Below are 21,027 nucleotides of genomic sequence, written 5' to 3' on the forward strand. Positions count from 1 at the left end.
TAAATTGAGTTTTGTAAAAGTTTCAAGCATTTTTTGTCACATAAAAAAACAAAACAAAAACGTTTCACTTCATCCTTACACAAATGTATATTATCCTTTATCTAATTATCATTTGATAAGTAAACTTGAAAACTTTTTGATATATTTAAAGCAAATTTCATTAGCGTATTTTAATTTTCACTCATTCTAACCGCATGACTTTTCTGAAAGCTACAGTAAGTTCCTCTTTAAGACAGATAAATCGAACACAGGAATACAAACAAAGCGTTTCTTACCTTCAAATGCGCGTTGGGTTTATTCTCACAGCTGACACCCACTATGTTAGGCGGCAGCGTGTTGGAGGTTGTGTTGTTGTTATTGTTGTTATTAATATTGTCAGATTTGCCTCTTGTTTTCTTCAGCTCCATCCCTGGAGTCAGTCTGTCCTTCGACGCCTCCGTCCGGCTGGAGATGGTGATCTTGCGGATGGATCTGGACGCAGTGTTCGGGGAGCTTGTGTTTCTGTGCAGGTGTTCGTCTTCACGTGGATGTTTCGGCGGGACCGACCCGCAGCGTTTGTCACGGCCCAGGTAGAGAGACACCTGCTCGTTCAGGTGCCTCAGTTTGCAGCTTTCGGAGAACGTGCGATTTGGCAGGTAACCGTCCGGAGCCAAGTCCGAGCACTTCGGCACGGCCGGCGCCGAGAGTTTGGTCCCGATGGTGAAAGGCTGGACTTTCCTCACAAAGCTCTCCGACATGGTGAAGTTCAATATGACGATAATAAAACGTAATTTGGTGTCTAAAATGAAAAAGGTAAAAAAAGTCCAAGAAATGCACAAAAAAAAAATCTAGTTGTCCACTTTCTTGTGCATGTTGAGAATGCACAAGACGCAGCCCAGGATGGCCTCCTTGGACTCCTGGGAACTGATCCGGTCCCAGATGTATCGCAGGACGGTCCCGAGTCGGCCAGCAGCCGCCGTGAGGCTTCGGCGGAGGAGCTGCGCGACAGAGCCTGCTAATCTGCTACTGAACACACTGACAACCAGAGAGCGCAGCAAGAGGAAAACGGCTGGCATGCTGCCGGACTGAGAGAGAGAGAGAGAGAGAGAGAGGAGGAGGGGAAGCTTTCGTGAATGAGGGATGAAGTCACTGGACTTCTGTCAGAGCATGTGCAAAGCGCAGGCGGGAGGTTGTAAAGTCTGGCTGTCAAAACTTCCTCTCTGACTGAGAACAGAGGAGAACGGAGATAAGAGCGAGACGGCAGGAGACCCCTAGGTGACCCAGAATGCAATGCAATGCAAACAGAAGCACTCACCTTCGAAAGCGCACTGTAAAAATGTTAAAAACAGCAGATCGGCATGCTTTCCTAAGACTGAGAAAAGCAATGCAGCTTCACATTCCAAAGATGCCAATTCAATTGAATTTTTAAAAAAAGTGGCTTGTGATGAACCTTGAGAGGATCAATGCCGGCGTTGTGCTCGCGTCGCTGTCTGCTCTCGAATGAAGCGCTCCCGACGTCCTCCTCACGTCTTTGTTCTGGGTCTCCAACAGTTGTTTCAACAGGTTTCCTGAGCAATGAAAGACCACAGCTAATTTAAGCAGAGGAATGACATGTGTTTTGAACACATGATGACCTTTCACCCCTTGACAACAGTGATATAAGCGCATGTGTGGAGCTGACTAAGTCACATTTACAACAGCAGAGAAAACGACAAGCGTGATGGATGGGGTGAAAGCCTGCATAAGAGGAAAGTTGTTTTAAAATACTTGTTTGGAGAGCTAGTTCAATGAAAAAGAAAAGAAAATGCTGTCATTAATCACTCGCCCTAATGTCGTTCCAAAACCTTTAAGACTTTCATATATTTTCGGTATATTTTTATTCTGTCCCTCCATTGACAACTTTGACGCTTCAAAAAGTTCATAAAGATATCATAAAACTAATCCATGAAGTAAACACGGTTATTTTTTGAGCTTTCACACGAACCAAAGAGGTTCATCCTTGTTCAATCAAGTGAAAAATACTATACAAACATTTAATTTTTTAATTTTTTTAGTGTAATTAGTATATCTGAAAATAAAATAGCTCTATTGTTAATGTTAATCTCTAATATTAAAGTATTGTACCAAATGAGAGGGTTCCCTGTAGTTTACTTTACAGCATTATATGGGACTTAGGAGAGATTATTTTTTAAAGAAAATCTAACTATCGGTATCGGCAGATATCATTATGAATCGGAAATTTTATCGGAAATTTTGTATCGGTGCATTTCTACAATTTAATTTACATTTCTCTAAGCATTTTCAGATAAACAACTGAGACAAAGTTAATAAAACATATTCGAGAACTCTTTCCTCATGATCTTGGGACAATCAAATGTTCATCCAGGTTATTTCAAGCTTCATTAAATACTTAAAAAGGATGTTTTAACATGAATAGTTGAGCAGTTCATCCATATTTCAGGATTAGGCGTCTCGTTTGGCAGATCCATCCGTCGGCAGCAAGCCACATGGCTGCGTCGGCCTGGTTATGACATGGTTAATGACTGTTGTAAAAGCCTCTGGTTTCACTATGAAGTCATCCACAGAGAGCCTGTAATGTGTTGCAGCTTGAACATCAGAGATAAACCCTACACATGAGGAGGGAGATGGGTGGAGCTTTATTTCACACGACGCCGCACCTCAAAAGACAACTGTCCTAATATTACAGCTCTTAGGCAAGATAGTTAAAAACATACTTGCAACACATCAAAACATATTTATCTGCCTACGCGTATACCGATACGTTATTGGTTCAAGGGATGAGGTCATTGAAATACATAAGGTGTTGCCTATATATGTGACCCTGGACAACAAAACCAGTCACATAGGTAAAAAATTAATAATTTAGATGTATATATCATATGAACACTGAATAACATAAGCTTTCCATTGATGTGTGGTTTGTTAGGATAGGACAATATTTGGTCGAGATACAACTATTGAAAATCTGGAACCTGAGGTGCAAAAAAATCGAAACATTGAGAAAATCTCCTTTAAAGTTGTGCATTTATGTTCACGATTGTGCTGCATTCACTCACAAAAATACATGTTTTATATATTTACGGTAGGAAATTTACTAAATATCTTCATTGAACATGATCTTTACTTAATATCCTAATGATTCTTGGAATAAAAGAAAAATGGATAATTTTGACTCATACAATGTATAGTTGCTATTGCCACAGATATAGCCGTGCGGCTCCAGACTGGGTTTGTGATCCAGAGTCACATATTTGCTCAAATGTTTTAATGCAGTTTAAATCGATATAAAAGGCTAAATAATAAGCAGAGAGTCTGCAGAAGTTGGGATTCATTAGCACAGACTTACACCAAAAGATGGATCTAAACAATACAGACTACAACAACAACAACAACAACAACAACAAAGACTTGAGGGTGAAGGAGTTTTTAGACTTGGGTCAGTAACCTAGCAATATCCAAGCAAAAGCCCTAGCAACCACTCATAACATCATAGCAATGCAATAAAATGATTTCCAATGTGTTACGAGTACATTTTACAAGAAATAACTAGAAATAGTCTTCCGAAAAAAATCCTACACACTTTTTTTTTTTTCAGGACCCCTTAGAAACACCCTAGTAACCACTTACAGCACTCCCGCATTGCCGCTGTGAGTTTTGCACTTTAGGTTTTTCCAATTTTATGCCAAATCTAGTTAGGCTTAATTTACTCTGTTCGGTTGCATAAACTTAGCCACTATGTTAAGAACTCGTTTGATAAACTAACAGTTATTTGACCAATCAGTAGTTAGTCTAAATTAGACAGATCTACATATTTATGTAACTGACTTTTACTTGTAAGACAAGCCTAATCAGTTTATGCAAATGGACACAGTCTTAAAACTAGGTTTAATCTTAGTATAGTTCAAAACTGAAAGGAAAATATATGTATAAAGAAATGAAGAGGCAATGCACCGAAACCCTGGTTAATGTGTAACGTGAGAGTGTCGTCTCTAGCATATGATATAAGCGAGATGTGCGGATGGTTCTCGTTTGAATAAATATCTTGCTCATCATCATGGCGGGGAGCTGACGCTGGGCTAGATGATATCATGCCCTCCCAAGATGATGATAAAAGACACGCAGCTCAAACACCAGGCCTGGCTGGCAGAAGGTGGGCTTACATGAGCTTTACTGCAGTCAATAAACGCAACAGTCTCCTCAAGATGAGCCATGATGTCATGCCGTGACTGCTCTCATCAGAATGTGTGGTTGGATGATCTTTTCTCTGCTCTGTGATTGCTCTCCCTCATCATCAGGCTTTGGTTTGAGGGATACGAGGCTTTATGATTACAGTAAACGAACTTTGTGTTCGCTTGCATATTTGCACGCATTTCTCAATTGCATTTACCCCCGAAATCCCGATTACAATAAAGGATATCATTACTGTAATGTGAAAAAAATGATACATTATTTCATTAGTAACGTTTTAGAATTTATTTAACACATGCTGACAGCGAGAATAATGAAGAAGAAAAAAATACAACTTAAAATGACTCAAACAATAATAAACTATTAGAATTTGGGGGGTTAAATTGTCATGAAAATAAATGCAGAAAGTATTAAAAAAATAGCCTAAATAGACTATTTTCTCTGCAAAAAATATATTTAATATTTATTAAAATCAATAATAAATATACAAATAAAATATTATTCATATTAAATAATAATAATAGCATCTTACACTTACTTTTATTCCAAGTAATTTATTTATTTTATTTATTTTTTCTACCACGTCATATTAGCAGCAAAGGCTTTATTCATGGCAAACTTAAAAGTAATAAAATGTAAAATAATCATAACAATAATACTTCAACGAATTGTATGCAATAATTAAACAACAATGGCATTACAACAAACAAAACGTAAAAAATAAGAATATCAATAACAACAATAACAGTTCTTTCAATTTAATAAAAAATAATACTATCCTTTTTTTTTTAAATGTCCATTAATGTAACTTCTGAATAAAAATGTTGCCTAATTTATTTTAAATCATTACATTACGATTTTTAAATCATAAAATCCGCTTTACAGTCACAGTTTTCCCACTTTTTGGAAATATTATTATTTTCAATATGCACTGTAAAAAAAAAAGTTGGTTTAACTTAAAAAAGCAAGTTACCTTGTTGCCTTAAAATTTTTAGTTCATTGTAAATAATTTTTTTAGTTAATATAATGAAGAATGGCTTAATAAACAGAAACTCAAAATAGTTTGTTATCTTCACACATTAGTTATCGAAGCTGATTTGACAAAAGATAAAAAGTTGTGATAACAAATCATGAATTAATATTAATTCTCATGAGCATGCATGGAAAAAAAAACGTTCCGAGCGGAAACTAGTTTTAGTAGACACAGTAAAGCTGCAATAGTGGGTTGATGTTAGTATTTGTTAGTATAAATCAACGGAATGTCTTTTATTTACACAAACGAGCACAAACCACATGTGCCATGCATGATAAACACACATCCGTGCCACACACGCAGCGTTTATCAAGGGCCTCATTAGAGAAAATTGCAGCTCTGCATGGAGACAATGGGCTCATTTACTTGACAGAACGCAAGTATCACATCAGTATGATCTCTTTACTCGGATGCTAAATACATGGAGGAGCTCGAGACATTCAGACGATATACGACCGCAGAGAAACAAAAACCTTCTGATGTATTTGATCACTGGAAAAGCACGCGGGTCAACTGCTGCTCATTTATACTGAATGACTTCAAAGATTCCCCACACGAAAGAAACATCACAAACTACATCTTTACATTTTCTGAAGAAAACTTGCTGTTTGCCCGGGCTTAGAGAAATAACAGCACGCTTATCCTCAACAAAGCTGTGTGATTTAAGGCCTCATTCATGTCTGTGCAAGTTATGAGCCAAAGTTTAATGCTTAGATTTGGGGGTTTGCTCAAAATCCCTAACCTTGTGAGCAACCTCTTTTTCATCTCAAGTTTTTCTCCTGTTATAGAGACTCAGTAAGAGGACTTTTGCTATTGATTTTCAGATTTCCTATCTGAGTAAAAGACCTCACACACACACACACACACGTGAAAAGTTTCAGAAGAAACTTTGTTCAAGATAGTCTGCAATCAAAATTTGAATTTAATGCACATGAAAATAAATGCAACTTTTAATAAATTAGAGATCTGAACGATGTCTCAAACTGTCCAAGATAAGCAATTTGCAAGGAATTAACAAATTCATATCGCTTGGATAGGCAACAATTTATTAGCATTAATAAACACAAATCTCGCTCTGTCACTGTTTACAGTGGTGTTCCTCAGGGATCCGTTCTTGGTCCACTTCTATTCCTAATATGCTTCCTCTTCGTCAGATCATCCGACTTAAAGCTACAATATGTAACATTTTTGTAATAAAGAATCCCAAAATCACTTGCACAGTGTGATATATTTCCTGCAGTTGTGTACTTACAATATCCCAAAAGTTCCCAAAGATTTTTAATTTCTGAGAAATTCCAATTTTAAATAATGACTCGTCGCTGTTCACTGTCGCCTGTCAAATGACGTAATATCCGCGCTATCCCTGGTTTCCGCTCGTACTGCCATGGTAACCATGGCGACAGACGTGGACAACTGCGTTACGTCTAGCGACGCGCTCACGCTGTTGTTGTTTCATTCAAACATTATGGACAGTGGCAAGCAGACTTTAGGACAAAAGGAGAAATAAAACGAGGATTAATATCAGCGTGGCGTTTTCGAGACGCCGAGAGCTAGCGTCCGCGACTAACTTCGACTCGACAGAGACGCCACTCTTGCATGTACTTTATTAGACAGGAGAGCAAATGTACATAAAACTAATCAATGTTATATAGCTCAACATGATGAAATGTTAGAATATGATCAGTATGTTATTCTAATGTTGATCGAGCTTACTGCTAGTCTCATACAGACAAACTAACACATAGAATAACATTATAACTTTCAACACACTCAAATGCAGTTTAGTGTGATAGTGTAGAGCGAGTGAACAGCGCTGCGTTACCTCACAAGTTTCATCCGTCTAATAAACTGTAACATACTGACGACATAATTCTGCCTATGCGTCATCAACCTACGCTTTTGTTATTGTAAGAGGTTAGCGATCCCTAGCGGCGAAAAGAAATTACATATTGTAGCTTTAATTTTCATAGTTATGCTGATGACACACAAATCTATCTTTCAGCCCAATATTGTTCTTCCTCCCTCTTCCATCACTTCATGTCTACAAGATCTCAAAGTATGGATGGCTCAACACTTCTTAAACCTGAATACTGACACAACAGAAATCCTGCTACCGTAGTAGGCCCTAAATCCCTTTGCCCGGTTGCATAAAGCACCTTAAGTGAAATTTTCCCTCAAGTTCGGCCTTATGTTTCCCTTAAACCTAAGGGTGTTGCAGAAAAATACCCTTAAGTGTTACTTAACTGTTTTTTTAAGTGAAACGTCATAAACACTTAGAATTTCCCTTAAATGCTTTTATTCCCTTAAATAATCCCTTAAAAAGCGTTAAGTGTTGCATAAAACCCCTTAACGGTCATTTCCCTAAGTATAACTTAAGGTTTGAAAATCGTAACCTTAAGAGTGACGCGGACAAAAAATAAGACGACATGGCTGAATTTATGGAACCAGCTGAAGATAATTATGTGCCAAGAAGAATTTTTAGGGATAGGGAGAACCCTATTGTTGCATGAATACCGTTTTGATCGACGCGCAATATTTGACATCACTAACAAACTAGACGGCGACCTTGACCGTGTCACAGATCGCAACCACTCTTTACCTGCGGTGTTACAACCGCTTATAGCACTGCGTTTTTTTGCAACTTGGAGTTTTCAGACAATAGTGGGAGATGTTTTCCACGTTCATAAATCGTCTGTCTGCAGAGTGGTTCACCGGGTTGCGGGGGCTATTTCCCGCTTGTGTTAGTGTTTTGCGTATCTATGGCAACAACAGACTTTTATAACGTGAATCCAGGATCGCTGTCGTGGAACACTTAAATGTTTCCCTTACCTAAGAGAATCGTTTAAGAGATTATATGCAACACCCTTAATTTATTCTCTTAGGTAAGGGGAAATCGCCCCTTAAGTGTCATACTTGAGGGAAAAACTTAAGGTGCTTTATGCAACCTGGCACTTGCCTTTTCCCAACATGACTTCTCCATTCATATTGACCGAGTTATAGTTCATCCATATACAGAATCTATTTGTTTGTGAATTTGAACACCATATCCTGTTTTTTCCACCAATCCTGAGTTGAAACACAACCGAAAATTCAATAAAGTCTTATGAGCTTTTGAAAGAGCAACCTCTGAGCAATAACACTCAAACAGAAGTGTTGAATATACTATTCAATGCACACAGTGTCACATTTATTTGTCTTGCACCGTACAATTACTTTACAAAGCAAAAAATGTGTGTGTGTACTAAAGGAACTAAATGTGTTTGGTTTTGGCTGTTCTCCACTAATTCATCTAGAAATAAACGTTCATGTTATCACTGTGAAGCTGCTTTGAAACAATCTGTATTGTAAAAAGCGCTATATAAATAAAGGAGACTTGACTCGACTAATAAAGCAACATCGACAACCAGATATGGTCAGGTTCACCCACTCATTTCATTGTTAAACATGAAGAAAAATGACAGCAAGTGCTAACACAACATCACAGAAAGGACAGCTTGTTTGACTTGTCGAGCTGGTGAATGAGGAGTTTGAGAAAACAAAGGCGAGAGTAAACCGAGATGAAAATGCTAAAGCAAAGTAATGGTGAAGTCATAAATTTGCGGTGCGAGTATCTTGTTTGTCTTGAATTCCTCAGTGGTGAGCTAAACCTCTCGTGTTTTTTGTCGTGACAGCCGACGGGACGCCCAGACACTTGACCTTTACTGGAATCTCTGAATTGCTGTCCCCTGCGAAAGTAAATAATGCACATTCATTTGTTTTACGCCCCGAGCATGCATATTTAAAGGCGAAACACAACACGATAAACTGTTCTCCGCTTTTAAGGAACATTAGCCGTCAGAACGGGCCCTCTGGCACCCAACAGCTATGACTTCATCTCTTTATCATTGATTTAATATGCTCAGAAATGTGCCAGAGATATGTACTGAGTTACATACACGCACAATCTGAGAGGAGTGCATGCCTGATGGCTGACGTCTTCATACACCTGGAGCCGTGTGGCCTTGGTCATGTTTCACAGCTCGTCTTATCAGTGCAAAGAAACGCCAGAGAAAAAACAACAGATTATCAGTCAAGAGCTCAGTGACAGCTGCAGAGCCACTGAACTGGACAGCAAAGCAGGCAGAAGTGTGTTATTTACCCACCACCGCTGCTAATAATAATTATACATTTCCTTTATATTTAATCTACGTTAGGTAAGTCCACTACACCAGCTAAATACTCTTTGACAGCAATGAGAAAGAAATTGACTGAGCTACCGCAAAAACAGAAGTTCACACACACATTTCTAAAGATTTTCATTTGATTCTCTGGCACATGAGGGCTATATAGCACCGTTATAGACTCAATGTTGCTTTAAAACAAACAAACAAATAAATATTTAATTAAATACCAAACATAATAGCAAAAAATTATTATTTTGTTACATTGCCACCATGATCCTGGTACTGGCCAGGACTAAAAAATATAAATAAAAATTAAATAAATGCAATGCAATGATAAAATATTTAGCCAACAAACATAATTACAAAAATAGTCCTATTTTTATGTTGCCACCATGATAGTGATGAAATAAATAAATAAATAAATAAAAGTAAATAAACCACCAAACATAATTGCAAAATTTAATTGTCACCATGATAACATTTAAAGGATTTGCTGTTGATACTTGCCAGAGCAATAAAATAAAATAAAATAAAATAAAATAAAATAAAATAAAATAAAATAAAATAAAATAAAATAAAATAATTTTTACGTTGCCACCACAGACAGTGATACTGTTACTTGCCAGGGCAATGTTTTTACAATTGCTGACATAATCTGAGAGTTTGTCGCACGTTGCTAGGGTGTTCCAGGTGGTTGCTAGGTGACTGCTTACTTGCTTACCAAAAGAATGATTGTTGTCAATCAGTTTCCCCAAAGCTCCTCCCTCTCCTTCCGGTCAGGTCAGGTATAGTCTCACTCAAACAGAGGAGATAGCCTGAGCTGTAAATACACCAACTCTATATCTGGCTTACTCTGAGTCTCCGTTCGTACTCGGCACTTTGCTGGAGAACTGTGTGTTGAGTCATGTGAGTCGCAGTAACACTGCTGCTGATAATTAGACATTTTCAGACAAGATCTGGACAACCTCGCAGGTTTAGAGACTTGTTATGCAAGCTTGTGCATCACAGAGAGGAAAAATAGAGAATGGCGACATGCTCAGATTTCTGTCCTCTTTCTCCCTTGTGCTATCAGAAAAAAAGTCCTTCCAGAAGAACTGCAGCCTGTTTAAGAACATTTAAGGAGAACATTGAGAATATTTAAGGCCAATATAATCCAGTACATGATTGCAAACGGTTCTGGCAACGCAAACTTGATTTACTTGTCGTGTATTACTCGTAACGTGGTGATTCATAAAGCAACTTGCATGCATGGCAATACATTGGATATTAAAGCAAACTGTCTTCTTCTATGGTCGGTTTACTTTCAGATCATCTACTGTAATCACGGACAGAAAGATAGTTACTTAAATTTCTTACTTTAAGGGTTTACGATCTTAAAAAGTATTTTTCTGGACTCATAATTGCTAAAAATGGCCAGCTTATATTTGTACCATTTGCACACCAAACATGTCCAAATGTTTTCTTTGATTCTCACAAAAAAATAAAGAACAGACAAATTAAAATATTTTTTTTCAACTATATAAATATAAAGAAAGAAATAGATAATATAAAAAATTATAAAAAAAATATAAACAATTATAATTTTTTTTTAATAATAATAATAATTAATTAATGAACATAAATAAAATAAATAAATAAAAAATATTTCAAATGTACCGGCCTTGCTGATAACCATCTTAAGCGACTGAAATGAAACATCTGTGAGTATCAGAATTGCCAAATGACGAAATGCTCCACTTTTGATTTGTGGTCAGACGCGTAGACATTTCTCAAGATCGTTCTCTCAGATCCAAATTTAAAACAAGAACAATGTGTCCATTTACAATCACCGGCACCAGAGGGGAAGAAACCAGACAGCAGGACTGAAATAATGCAGCACTCAAGCCTGAGCAAGTACACTCAATAGATCTCTGTGTCGCAAGAACAGTGCTTTTGTGTTCCTTACCGAACATCAGAACTATATTCGTCTCAATCGGAAGTCAGCTGGTGACATCCTGACCCATAAGCCCACCATGTCATCGTTGAGGATAGGTGTGCCACCGCTATTCTAAGCTATCAGACTTGGCTAATGAAAATGTGTGAGAAGATCCTATACAGCCACGTTCACACAGCAGCAGAATACGGTTGTCAGTACAGTATTTGAGTCCTTAAAGGAACACTTCACCCATTTGCATTAGACTTTGTATCTTTAGAAACCCAGTCACATTTTCGAATGGTCATGGTTTATTTCCTTATTTTCCCCTGAGATGGGAGAAATAAGGATTTAAGTGTTCCACTTCGTGCTTTTTATGACGCAAAAATCGTCATTTTGCGTCATAAAAAGCAGGAAGTCCAATTTATTTGAATACGGGTAAGACTACAAACGCTAGCTCATCATTTATCCAGTAGAAGGCGCTGTTCCGCATGTTTTCAGCCCGCCCATAGAAGAAGGGATCTCACTCACAGAATGTACATATAGTGTCAGCCATCTTTTATTGGAAGCTAAGCTAACAGTTTCTTATTCTGTGGAGAAAGCTGAGTAGTAGGGGTTACCATCCTCTTATTCCCGGACATGTCCGGCCGTCGAGATCGTCCAAAATGTCCAGGATTCGGCTTTTGCTTTCTGCAGTCGCCATTCATTGTTTACATGCACACCTTTTGTTTCAATCTAACTGAATTCATTCCGATTGGTGAATCTGAATGTAGTGTTTACATGAACGCTAAACAAGTGATCGGTTGATGTGCGTTTTAACATTGCTAAGAAAATTCCCGCTCCTCCGTGAGAGATACAAGACCGGTGCGTCTCACCGGCGCCGGCGCCACTCATCAGTAATCACGCCACCGGGCTCGCATCGTTCTCCGCGGCCGTCAGTCTCGTTCCTGCTCATCACAGTAAACATGAGGAATGGCGACTGAAGAACGCAAAAGCCGAATCCTGGACATTTTGGGCGACATCAAAATACTGGGCAGACTCACGGAGACTCACTAGTAGCATAGCCTTGTTGTTTACTGCGATATCTTACCAGTAGGCGTGGCCTCCTAGGGCAGCGAAGCAAGTGCATTCTGGGAGTTGTTGTCTTTCATCCCCATAAGCCAAAAATACATTTTCTGGCTTTTCTCAGTCTAGAAGGCTCCAAATAAAAAAATAATTTCACATTTCTTCTACATAAATGACCCATTTTAAATACACCTTCATCTTTCCAGAGGTGAAGTATCCCTTTAAGGCGAGACACTACAGGTGAATAGGGTAAAAATTTTCAATAATAGATATCACATGAAACTTCCTCAGTTGATTACTTACACAAGTTCATAAAAAAATGTATTACAAGTTTTTGAAATTTGTATGTTTAAATATGCAAATTAGGCATTATCTCATTAAATATGCGCAATTTCGCATATATTTTCGGTAGATAAAGTTCTTTTTTCATTTTGATTACACACAAGATGAAAAAAGATGTTCAGAGGGATTTCAGGATATATGCTTTCATTACCTAGGAAATCAAAATATACTGTCCATAGCCTTAAAAAATAGATTTTCGCCATATTTTTTTAAATTAAAATGTCACAAAAATCAGGCCAGGAATGATTTATTAACAAATCCCTCAGAACATATCTTCAGAATACTGCTAAGTGTATAACTGGAAAGTTTGGTGTACACCAGTGCTACATAGGCTGAGATGTTTCTACTGGAGAATGACAAAAAAATAATTTTGAGAAAAAGGCATTTAAAGATTTGTAATGTAAAAATTCATACTTTTTTAGTGGAAATACCGGACTGGACTGCTAGTTGCATAAACACTACTGTCTACTGTGTGTTGCGGGTTTTCATGTGTGGTTGAGGTAACTTACAGTGACAGAGACAGGGCATGACATTCACACCCGGGTTGAAATTTCTATATAATACATACATTTTTCAATTGTAGTCTTTTAAAGGGGTGATGAAATGAGAAATCAAATTTTACTTGAGTTTTTGACATATAAGAGGTCATCATACTATAAGAATATCCTGTAAGTTTCAGAACTGAAATCTTCCTTGTTAGTCCAATAAAAGCTTTTATTGACAGCAGGCTCAGCGAACGACAGGCTTTTCAAAGTGGGGATCTTTATCAAACCCCGCCTCCGCAGAAGAAGATCGACGCCCACTTCAACACCGCCTGTTTAGCCCCGCCCACCGACTCACGCATTACATGAAACTCATTATAATATGCAAAACTGTTATCCAATCATAGCAGTGGGCGTTTACTTCCAAGTCTTCAATGCGGCACGTCCATAAAAACCGAGCGTTTCAGGAGCTAGCTCAAAACCAGGGTAGAAAACAGCCGATTACTTATTAATTTAGATGTTTTTAAATGTAGATACCAAGCGAACGTCATAAGTTGACCTCAGACAACTATAGAGAGCCTAAGTCCCGCCCCTCCGCTTTCCGGCTCATGGGACCTTATTTTGGAAAAAATCTGTATGGTAGTCAATGGCGAGAGACAACTTATCTTTTTATTCCGTCTGAACTGTGCCCTGAATTACACATATGATGTTTGTCAATTTAAAAGATAATTATGAAAGTCAAGAAAGTCATAAAACAGAAGAGTAACGTTTAGTTTTAAGTGAAAATCGCTCAATGAACTACATCTCTCGTCTCGCACTATACGTCAGCGTTGCTCGTGTGTGTGCAGTCTGGTACAACACACTCCGGCATCACGACGTAACGTCACGATTATAACGTAAGACTATAGAAAACATGACAGACGTTAGCTTCAGTAGAGTAAGCTTCAGTAAAGTTAGCTTCAGTAGAGTTAGCTTCAGTAAAGTTAGCTTCAGTAAAGTTAGCTTCAGTAAAGTTAGCTTCAGTAAAGTTAGCTTCAGTAAAGTTAGCCTCAGTAAAGTTAGCTTCAGGAAAGTTAGCTTCAGTAAAGTTAGCTCCAGTAAAGTTAACTTCAGTAAAGTAAGCTTCAGTAAAGTTAGCTTCAGGAAAGTTAGCTTCAGTAGAGTTAGCTTCAGTAAAGTTAGCTCTAGTAAAGTTAGCTTCAGTAAAGTTAGCTTCAGTAAAGTTAGCTTCAGTAAAGTTAGCATCAGTAAAGTTAGCTTCAGTAAAGTTAGCTTCAGTAAAGTTAGCTTCAGTAAAGTTAGCTTCAGTAAAGTTAGCATCAGTAAAGTTAGCTTCAGTAAAGTTAGCTTCAGGAAAGTTAGCTTCAGGAAAGTTAGCTTCAGTAAAGTTAGCTTCAGTAAAGTTAGCTTCAGTAAAGTTAGCTTCAGTAGAGTTAGCTTCAGTAAAGTTAGCTCCAGTAAAGTTAGCTTCAGTAAAGTTAGCTTCAGTAAAGTTAGCATCAGTAAAGTTAGCTTCAGTAAAGTTAGCTTCAGTAAAGTTATCAGTAAAGTTAGCTTCAGTAAAGTTAGCATCAGTAAAGTTAGCTTCAGTAAAGTTAGCTTCAGTAAAGTTAGCTTCAGTAAAGTTAGCATCAGTAAAGTTAGCTTCAGTAAAGTTAGCTTCAGTAAAGTTAGCTTCAGTAAAGTTAGCTTCAGTAAAGTTAGCATCAGTAAAGTTAGCTTCAGTAAAGTTAGCTTCAGTAAAGTTAGCTTCAGTAAAGTTAGCTTCAGTAGAGTTAGCTTCATTCATTGAGTGTAAAGGTATGACGTCACGTGCGCCTTTAGGGTTTGTAGTCTTTGTAATTATGTATGTTCACAGTCTTACACCTCGACAGTTTTACATCAAACTGCGACTTTCTTGACTTTAAAATGTATATTTTAAATTGACAAACATCATATGTGTAATTCAGGGCACAATTCAAACGAGATCAACATATTTGTTGTCTCTCGCCATTGACTACCATACAATATTTTTTCGAAATAAGGTCCCATGGTCCACCGGAAGGGGAGGGGCTTAGGCTCTCGATACATTTTTTTTTTAAAGCCATACAAAATTATTGGAAAAAAATTCAAGTCCAGGCACTCAAAAGTTGAAAAGCCTTTATTATTATTTTTGAGGACTAAAACATACTTTAAAAAAAAAGGCTTTTTAACTTTTGCATCCTACTGAGTGCCTGGACTTTGATTTTTTTTTCCAATTACTTTTTTTTATAAACATTTAACCCTTCCAAGAGCACCAGAGGATACAAGTGACACCAGCAGCGCTCCAGCTCCCCTTTGTCTAATTAAAAAAGCCAGTTCACGACCCCTTTAAAAAGGCATCTGAAATAATAAGTGCAAGTGCAATAATACTTTATTTCATTTCATGTAACAATTATGTTTTAAATGGCTTTAGTTTAAGTTAACTACAATAACCCTGACTACATCATAGAGATGCAACCACCAAGCAGTGCATTAAAAACCTCTCAATATAAAGCGCGCCTCGGGTGGCAATCAGGCGAGAGGAAATGGACCGGCATGAGGTCATTCAACATTCAGTCACGTTCCGGGGTGATATATGTAACGTTGGACTTTTTAACCCCCTTCAATCACTTTGATAGAGGGTTTAACCTTTGACCCGTGATGTCATGGCCACGGCCGGTCAGGTGACTTCAGCCTTCATTATGCACTATGGGCTGGAGGTTTATTAGAAACACCACGAGGTTTGGTTAAACACACGGACACAGCTGTCGGAGCGAGTGTTTCTCACGTTTCTCACCCGACAGGTATGAGGTTTTAATCGCAGGAAATGTTTACAGCCCGTTAGCTCTAATCAGAGCGCCAGACGCTTCACACACTTTCTGCTGATGTAATCTGTGAATTCTTGCCTTTCGCAGATTCGTACTGAGCCATTTTGGCCAAAAGCATCCTCAACATTCCTGTTAGTCTGTGTCCGTGTGTTTTTATCACACAAAGGTGTTTGATAACACATAACAACACTTAAAAAAAAAGAAATTTCGGTTACACTTTATTTTAAGGTGACGTTTCATAGCTTACAGCTTATGAAAACCTTTTCACAATATTCTAGTTTTGAATTTGGGGTTTTCATAAACTTTAAGCCATAATCATCAAAAATATAACAAATAAAGGCTTGAAATATCTCACTTTGCATGTAATGAGTCTATATAATATATTAGTTTCACCTTTTAAGTTGAATTACTGAATTAATGAACTTTTGCACCATATTCAATTTTTTTTAGTTTTACCTGTATTTAATATAGAGTTACAGTTAGGGTTTGGTTTAGGGTTAGTTACTTGTAATTATGCATAATTTACTGTTATTACTATAGTAAGTACATGTAGTAATGTGTAACCATATCACCTTAAAATAAAGTATTACCTGATTTTCTTCCTCAGTATTTTTGTCTTTGATTTCCAGATTTCACAAATATCCAAACATTCTAAAATCAAGATACATTTACTTGAGAAGCAAAATGACTAAAGATATTAAGTTTATGCTGGGGTCAGAAAAAATTATCTTGTTTTTACATTGGAATCAATCGAATTTTTCTGACATCAAGCTTCTGTCGCAATATATATACTATATGAATGTCCAGCTCTAATCTGCTAAATGTGACTATGAGGCATGAAGAAGATATTAAGATATTATAAACATAAACAACGTCAGATTATCTGTAAAGCTGCTTTGAAACCATGTGTATTGTGAAAAGAGCTGTATACATTTGACTTGAAACAACCAAACGGCATGTGTTCGCCTCACCTGGGTCCCTGGCGTCCCTGTTATTCTCTTCCAGGAATCGTCTGAACCTCCAAAACATCATCTAGGACAATACAAAGATAACAGATGAGCTCATGTTTAACCACAGAAATCACACCAGTGTGTTTATGATGTGTTTGTGGCTTACATAAGGAGGCTATTAAAACATAAAGTAAAGTAAAGTAAAGGAAAGTAAAGGAAAGTAAAATCACACCGGTGTCATTTTTAATTACCGGTAAATAAATAAATCAAATCAAATCCAATCACACCAGTGTGCTTATGTTGTGTTTATGGCTTACATGAGGCTATTAACACATAAAGTAAAGTAAAATAAAATAAAATAGCACCGGTGTGATTTTAAGACCATTAAAATAAAAAATAATAAAATAAAATAAATCACACCAGTGTGCTTATGTTGTGTTTATGGCTTACATAAGGAGGCTATTATTATTATTTTTATTTTTTTAATAAATCAATCAAATCACACCCGTGTGCTTATGTTGTGTTTATGGCTTACATAAGGAGGCTATTATTATTATTTTTATTTTTTTAATAAATCAATCAAATCAAATCACACCCGTGTGCTTAATTATGTTGTGTTTATGGCTTACATAAGGAGGCTATTAAAACATAAAGTAAAGTAAAGTAAAGTAAAGTAAAATAACACCGGTGTGATTTTAAGGAGGCAATTAAAATAATAAATAATAAAATTAATCAAATCAAATCAAACCGGTGTGCTTATGTTGTGTTTGTGGCTTACATACGGAGACTATTAAATTAAATTATAATAAATAAATAAATACATACATAAATAAATAAATGAAATAAATAAAATAAAATAAAATAAAATAAAATAAAATAAAATTAAATTAAATTAAATTAAATTAAATTAAATTAAATTAAATAATCAAATAAGCCATCTGATGCTGATACTTTCCAGGCCATTGCTATTCCGTTACTAAGGTGCTCTGCGGGTTTGCAGCAAACGTGAAAGTGAATGTTTCTCTCTCTATACAGTAATAATGGACACGTGTGTGTGTGTGTGTGTGTGTGTGTGTGTGTGTGTGTGTGCTGTAAGGCTGAAGCCCTGAGACAGACGGTGACAGACGTGAACCCCAGACAACTGGAGAGCGCACGGCTCAGCATGTGTTGTCCTGCTCGTTTCAGAGCGCCAGTTGCTCAAGTCAGATGTTTAAATCCCACGTCCAACCGCACACAGCTGACGGCTCGCTTTCAATATCATACTTGCAGCGCATTTAAAAGTGCATGAAATACTTGTGCTAATTTTTTGCACTGGTATACAACAACGGTCTAAGACTTTATATGATTTATACAATTTAGATCAGTAGTTTTGCTTCAGAACAACATATTGGATATCGAGTAGCGACCCAAATTGTATGTATATTGTACTACAAAACTAGATTTAAAACTTTTACTGTGTTTACTTCCTTAAAGAAATGAAAGAAAATTCAACTTGACTTGTCAGGAAAAGACTGGCTATAGCAGAGGAAGATTAGGCTTCGGTCACAGCGGTCCCTTTTGAATTACAGTGTGCAGAAAAGAAGCACTGTTCATTTAATTACCCCCTAATTAGAGGAAAATGTATGATCCAATCATCTAGCCTTGGAATTAGATCATGCGTCATGACATCACCGTTGAGTCTAATTCTCTCTGTCTGTCTGACTCGAGCTTGTTAGGGAAAGTTAGATTAATATGTTAAATCATGCTCACTTGTTTTTGCAATGGTCACATTAGTCTCGGTGTTGAATAAAGCTGTGTTTCCTTGTCTTTATGGTTTCAGCTCAAATTTATCTTTCACTGGCACTGAACTAAAACTTGAACTCATTTAGCAGTATTATTAATAAAAATGGTTCATACAATGATTCACTTTTAAATGGGAAACAATCCCCCAAGAAGAAGTTTGAGAGATATAGAAACTTGTTTAGGAGTCATTGGATTAAAGCCACGTGTCAAAGTGAGTATGAATGTAGAGCAATAACAGCATCTGAAGTCCTGAGAGCATTATATAGATTATATTTCTGGATTAGATGGTAAATCAGCATAAAAATGTATACAATACTTATCTAATTTAACTTTATAATTAATTTAACTGATATTTTCTGTCTCATACTACTCTGGCTGTGTACTTTTATGTTGTTTATAATTTTTATAGGCTACAGATTATTTGTTAGGCCTACTTATATGATATTTGTTTCAATTCTCTTGGCTGATGTGTATTTATTTTTATTTATTTTATTTATGAAAACGTGAACTGTAACTAAATGGTTTTTTATTACAAGTTCAATTTCTTTTTTCGGCAAATTGTAACAAATGTGATCTGCAATAAAAATAAACAAAGTCATGAGAGCAACATTACAGCAGAGGACCGGCAGCCACACACACACACACACACACACACACACACACACACACACACACACACAGTTGTTGCTCAGTGGATTGTATGTTATTTGTGGGGTGTGTGTGTGGAGATTCACAGATGCGTGTGTTATGATACTGGAGATGTATAACTTTACTGCATAGATATGCACGAGTAACAAGCGTTTATACTGTCTATGGTAACAGGTAACAAGCACGCAGCCATCTTAGATAATTATGTTTTAACTTCCGGTTTTGAACTTCCGTGGCTCTGTATATTTCTATATTTCTTCTGTTGAAGAGTATTTAGATGGTGAATTGGATTTACTTATTGTAGAGTTATCACGAGCACTGTAATATTTGAAGTGGATGTCATAACAAATGTCAGTAGACTAGGACATTTTAAAAACGAGCGCTTCATTCATAAATCCATAAGATCTTACCTTTATGCTGTGGGAAAACAAACCGGAAGAGGCGCTGGTGGCGTTGAAAGGGGCGGGGCTACATTCGAAGGGGCGTGGCTACACACGGTCTATTGTTTAAACCTTTATATACTGTCTATGGTTTAAACCTGGTTTAATCCTGAGATGACACCAAATTGATATGCTAAAATGTTGAGATTAACAAAAGACAGCCGAAGGTCTGTTCCTCTACTGGCAATCCCAATAAATGCTGCAATCTCTCATTTACTGTTTACCATGTGGTCTGTAGACATGCCAATAAACACCTGATAAAGATCTTAACTTGGAACTTGCCTCATGTACGTTCAGTCGGCGGCCATCTTGGTTATAGTTCCCTGTGTGCGAGTGCTTATGTTACCAAATACTAAAGTTAAAATTGTGCATTTCAAATCAGGAATGCAATCTGACAAAGACAGGGCTATCATAAATTGTGCTTCTTAACTATAACTAATTAAAAAAATTAATAATAATACAAATTCAGGCTGGTTCTACAGTTAATGTGCATTCACGAGAAAACTGTGTTTGGAATTGAATATAGTGTGTTCAGTTCTGGTTTAGCGGTTCAGTTAACAGTTCAAATAGCCTACTGATTATTGTAGTAACTTGTAAGGAATACATATTTGGAAATAAATGCAATGCTACGTGATTGCCAAAAAATATTAGACTCTTTATTGACTTTTTACCGTTTTTCAATAAATGCAATTAAATTGCCACTAACTGTTTGCAATCAAGTTAACTAAAATAAACAATTATTAAAATAAATAAGTTAACATATTTTATTTATTTTAAAAATACTAGACAAAACTCATAAAATGCATTTTTAACTACATGTTGTCATATGAACAAGTAATCAGTGACATAGCTTTGTGTTTAAAAATAATCGACTCCTAAAGTTCATGATGTGGGAATCGGACTATGGTTATGATTCATTAAAAAGATTCGGCTCTTAAGATTCATCATGTTCAGAAACTTTTCAGCAATGTTTATCCCGTTCTACCGCTTTATCTTTCTCATTCAGAAAGTTTGATTGATTTATACAACAGTAAATTACATGCCGCCTTTACTTTTTTCTCCCACAGGACACACACACACACACACACACACACACACACACACACACACACACACACACACACACACACACACACACACACACACACACACACACACACACACACACACACACACACACACACACACACAGGG

At 36.8% G+C, this 21,027-nt stretch overlaps 1 protein-coding gene and 1 long non-coding RNA gene across 4 annotated transcripts in view; both read right to left on the minus strand.

The window, feature by feature from the left end:
* The window catches only part of mymx (myomixer), a 58,351-nt gene extending 57,335 nt beyond the window's left edge, over nt 1-1,016 (minus strand). For all 3 annotated transcript variants that reach the window (XM_079635801.1, XM_079635800.1, XM_079635799.1), the window contains exon 1: nt 276-1,016. In XM_079635801.1, coding sequence (XP_079491927.1) covers nt 276-737 — 462 coding nt within the window. In that variant the 5' untranslated portion in view covers nt 738-1,016. The remainder of the gene's footprint in view (nt 1-275) is intronic.
* A 420-nt stretch (nt 1,017-1,436) lies between these two features.
* LOC307010805 lies at nt 1,437-19,838 on the minus strand. The gene is made up of 3 exons (XR_013800275.1): nt 19,804-19,838; nt 16,985-17,045; nt 1,437-1,547 (listed from the first exon to the last, which is right to left on the minus strand). It is a non-coding gene; the product is annotated as an uncharacterized lncRNA (long non-coding RNA).
* Nucleotides 19,839-21,027: the final 1,189 nt, after the last annotated feature.

Source organism: Phoxinus phoxinus (genome assembly GCF_949152265.1).
Source record: "Phoxinus phoxinus genome assembly, chromosome: 14".
Taxonomy (NCBI): domain Eukaryota; kingdom Metazoa; phylum Chordata; class Actinopteri; order Cypriniformes; family Leuciscidae; genus Phoxinus; species Phoxinus phoxinus.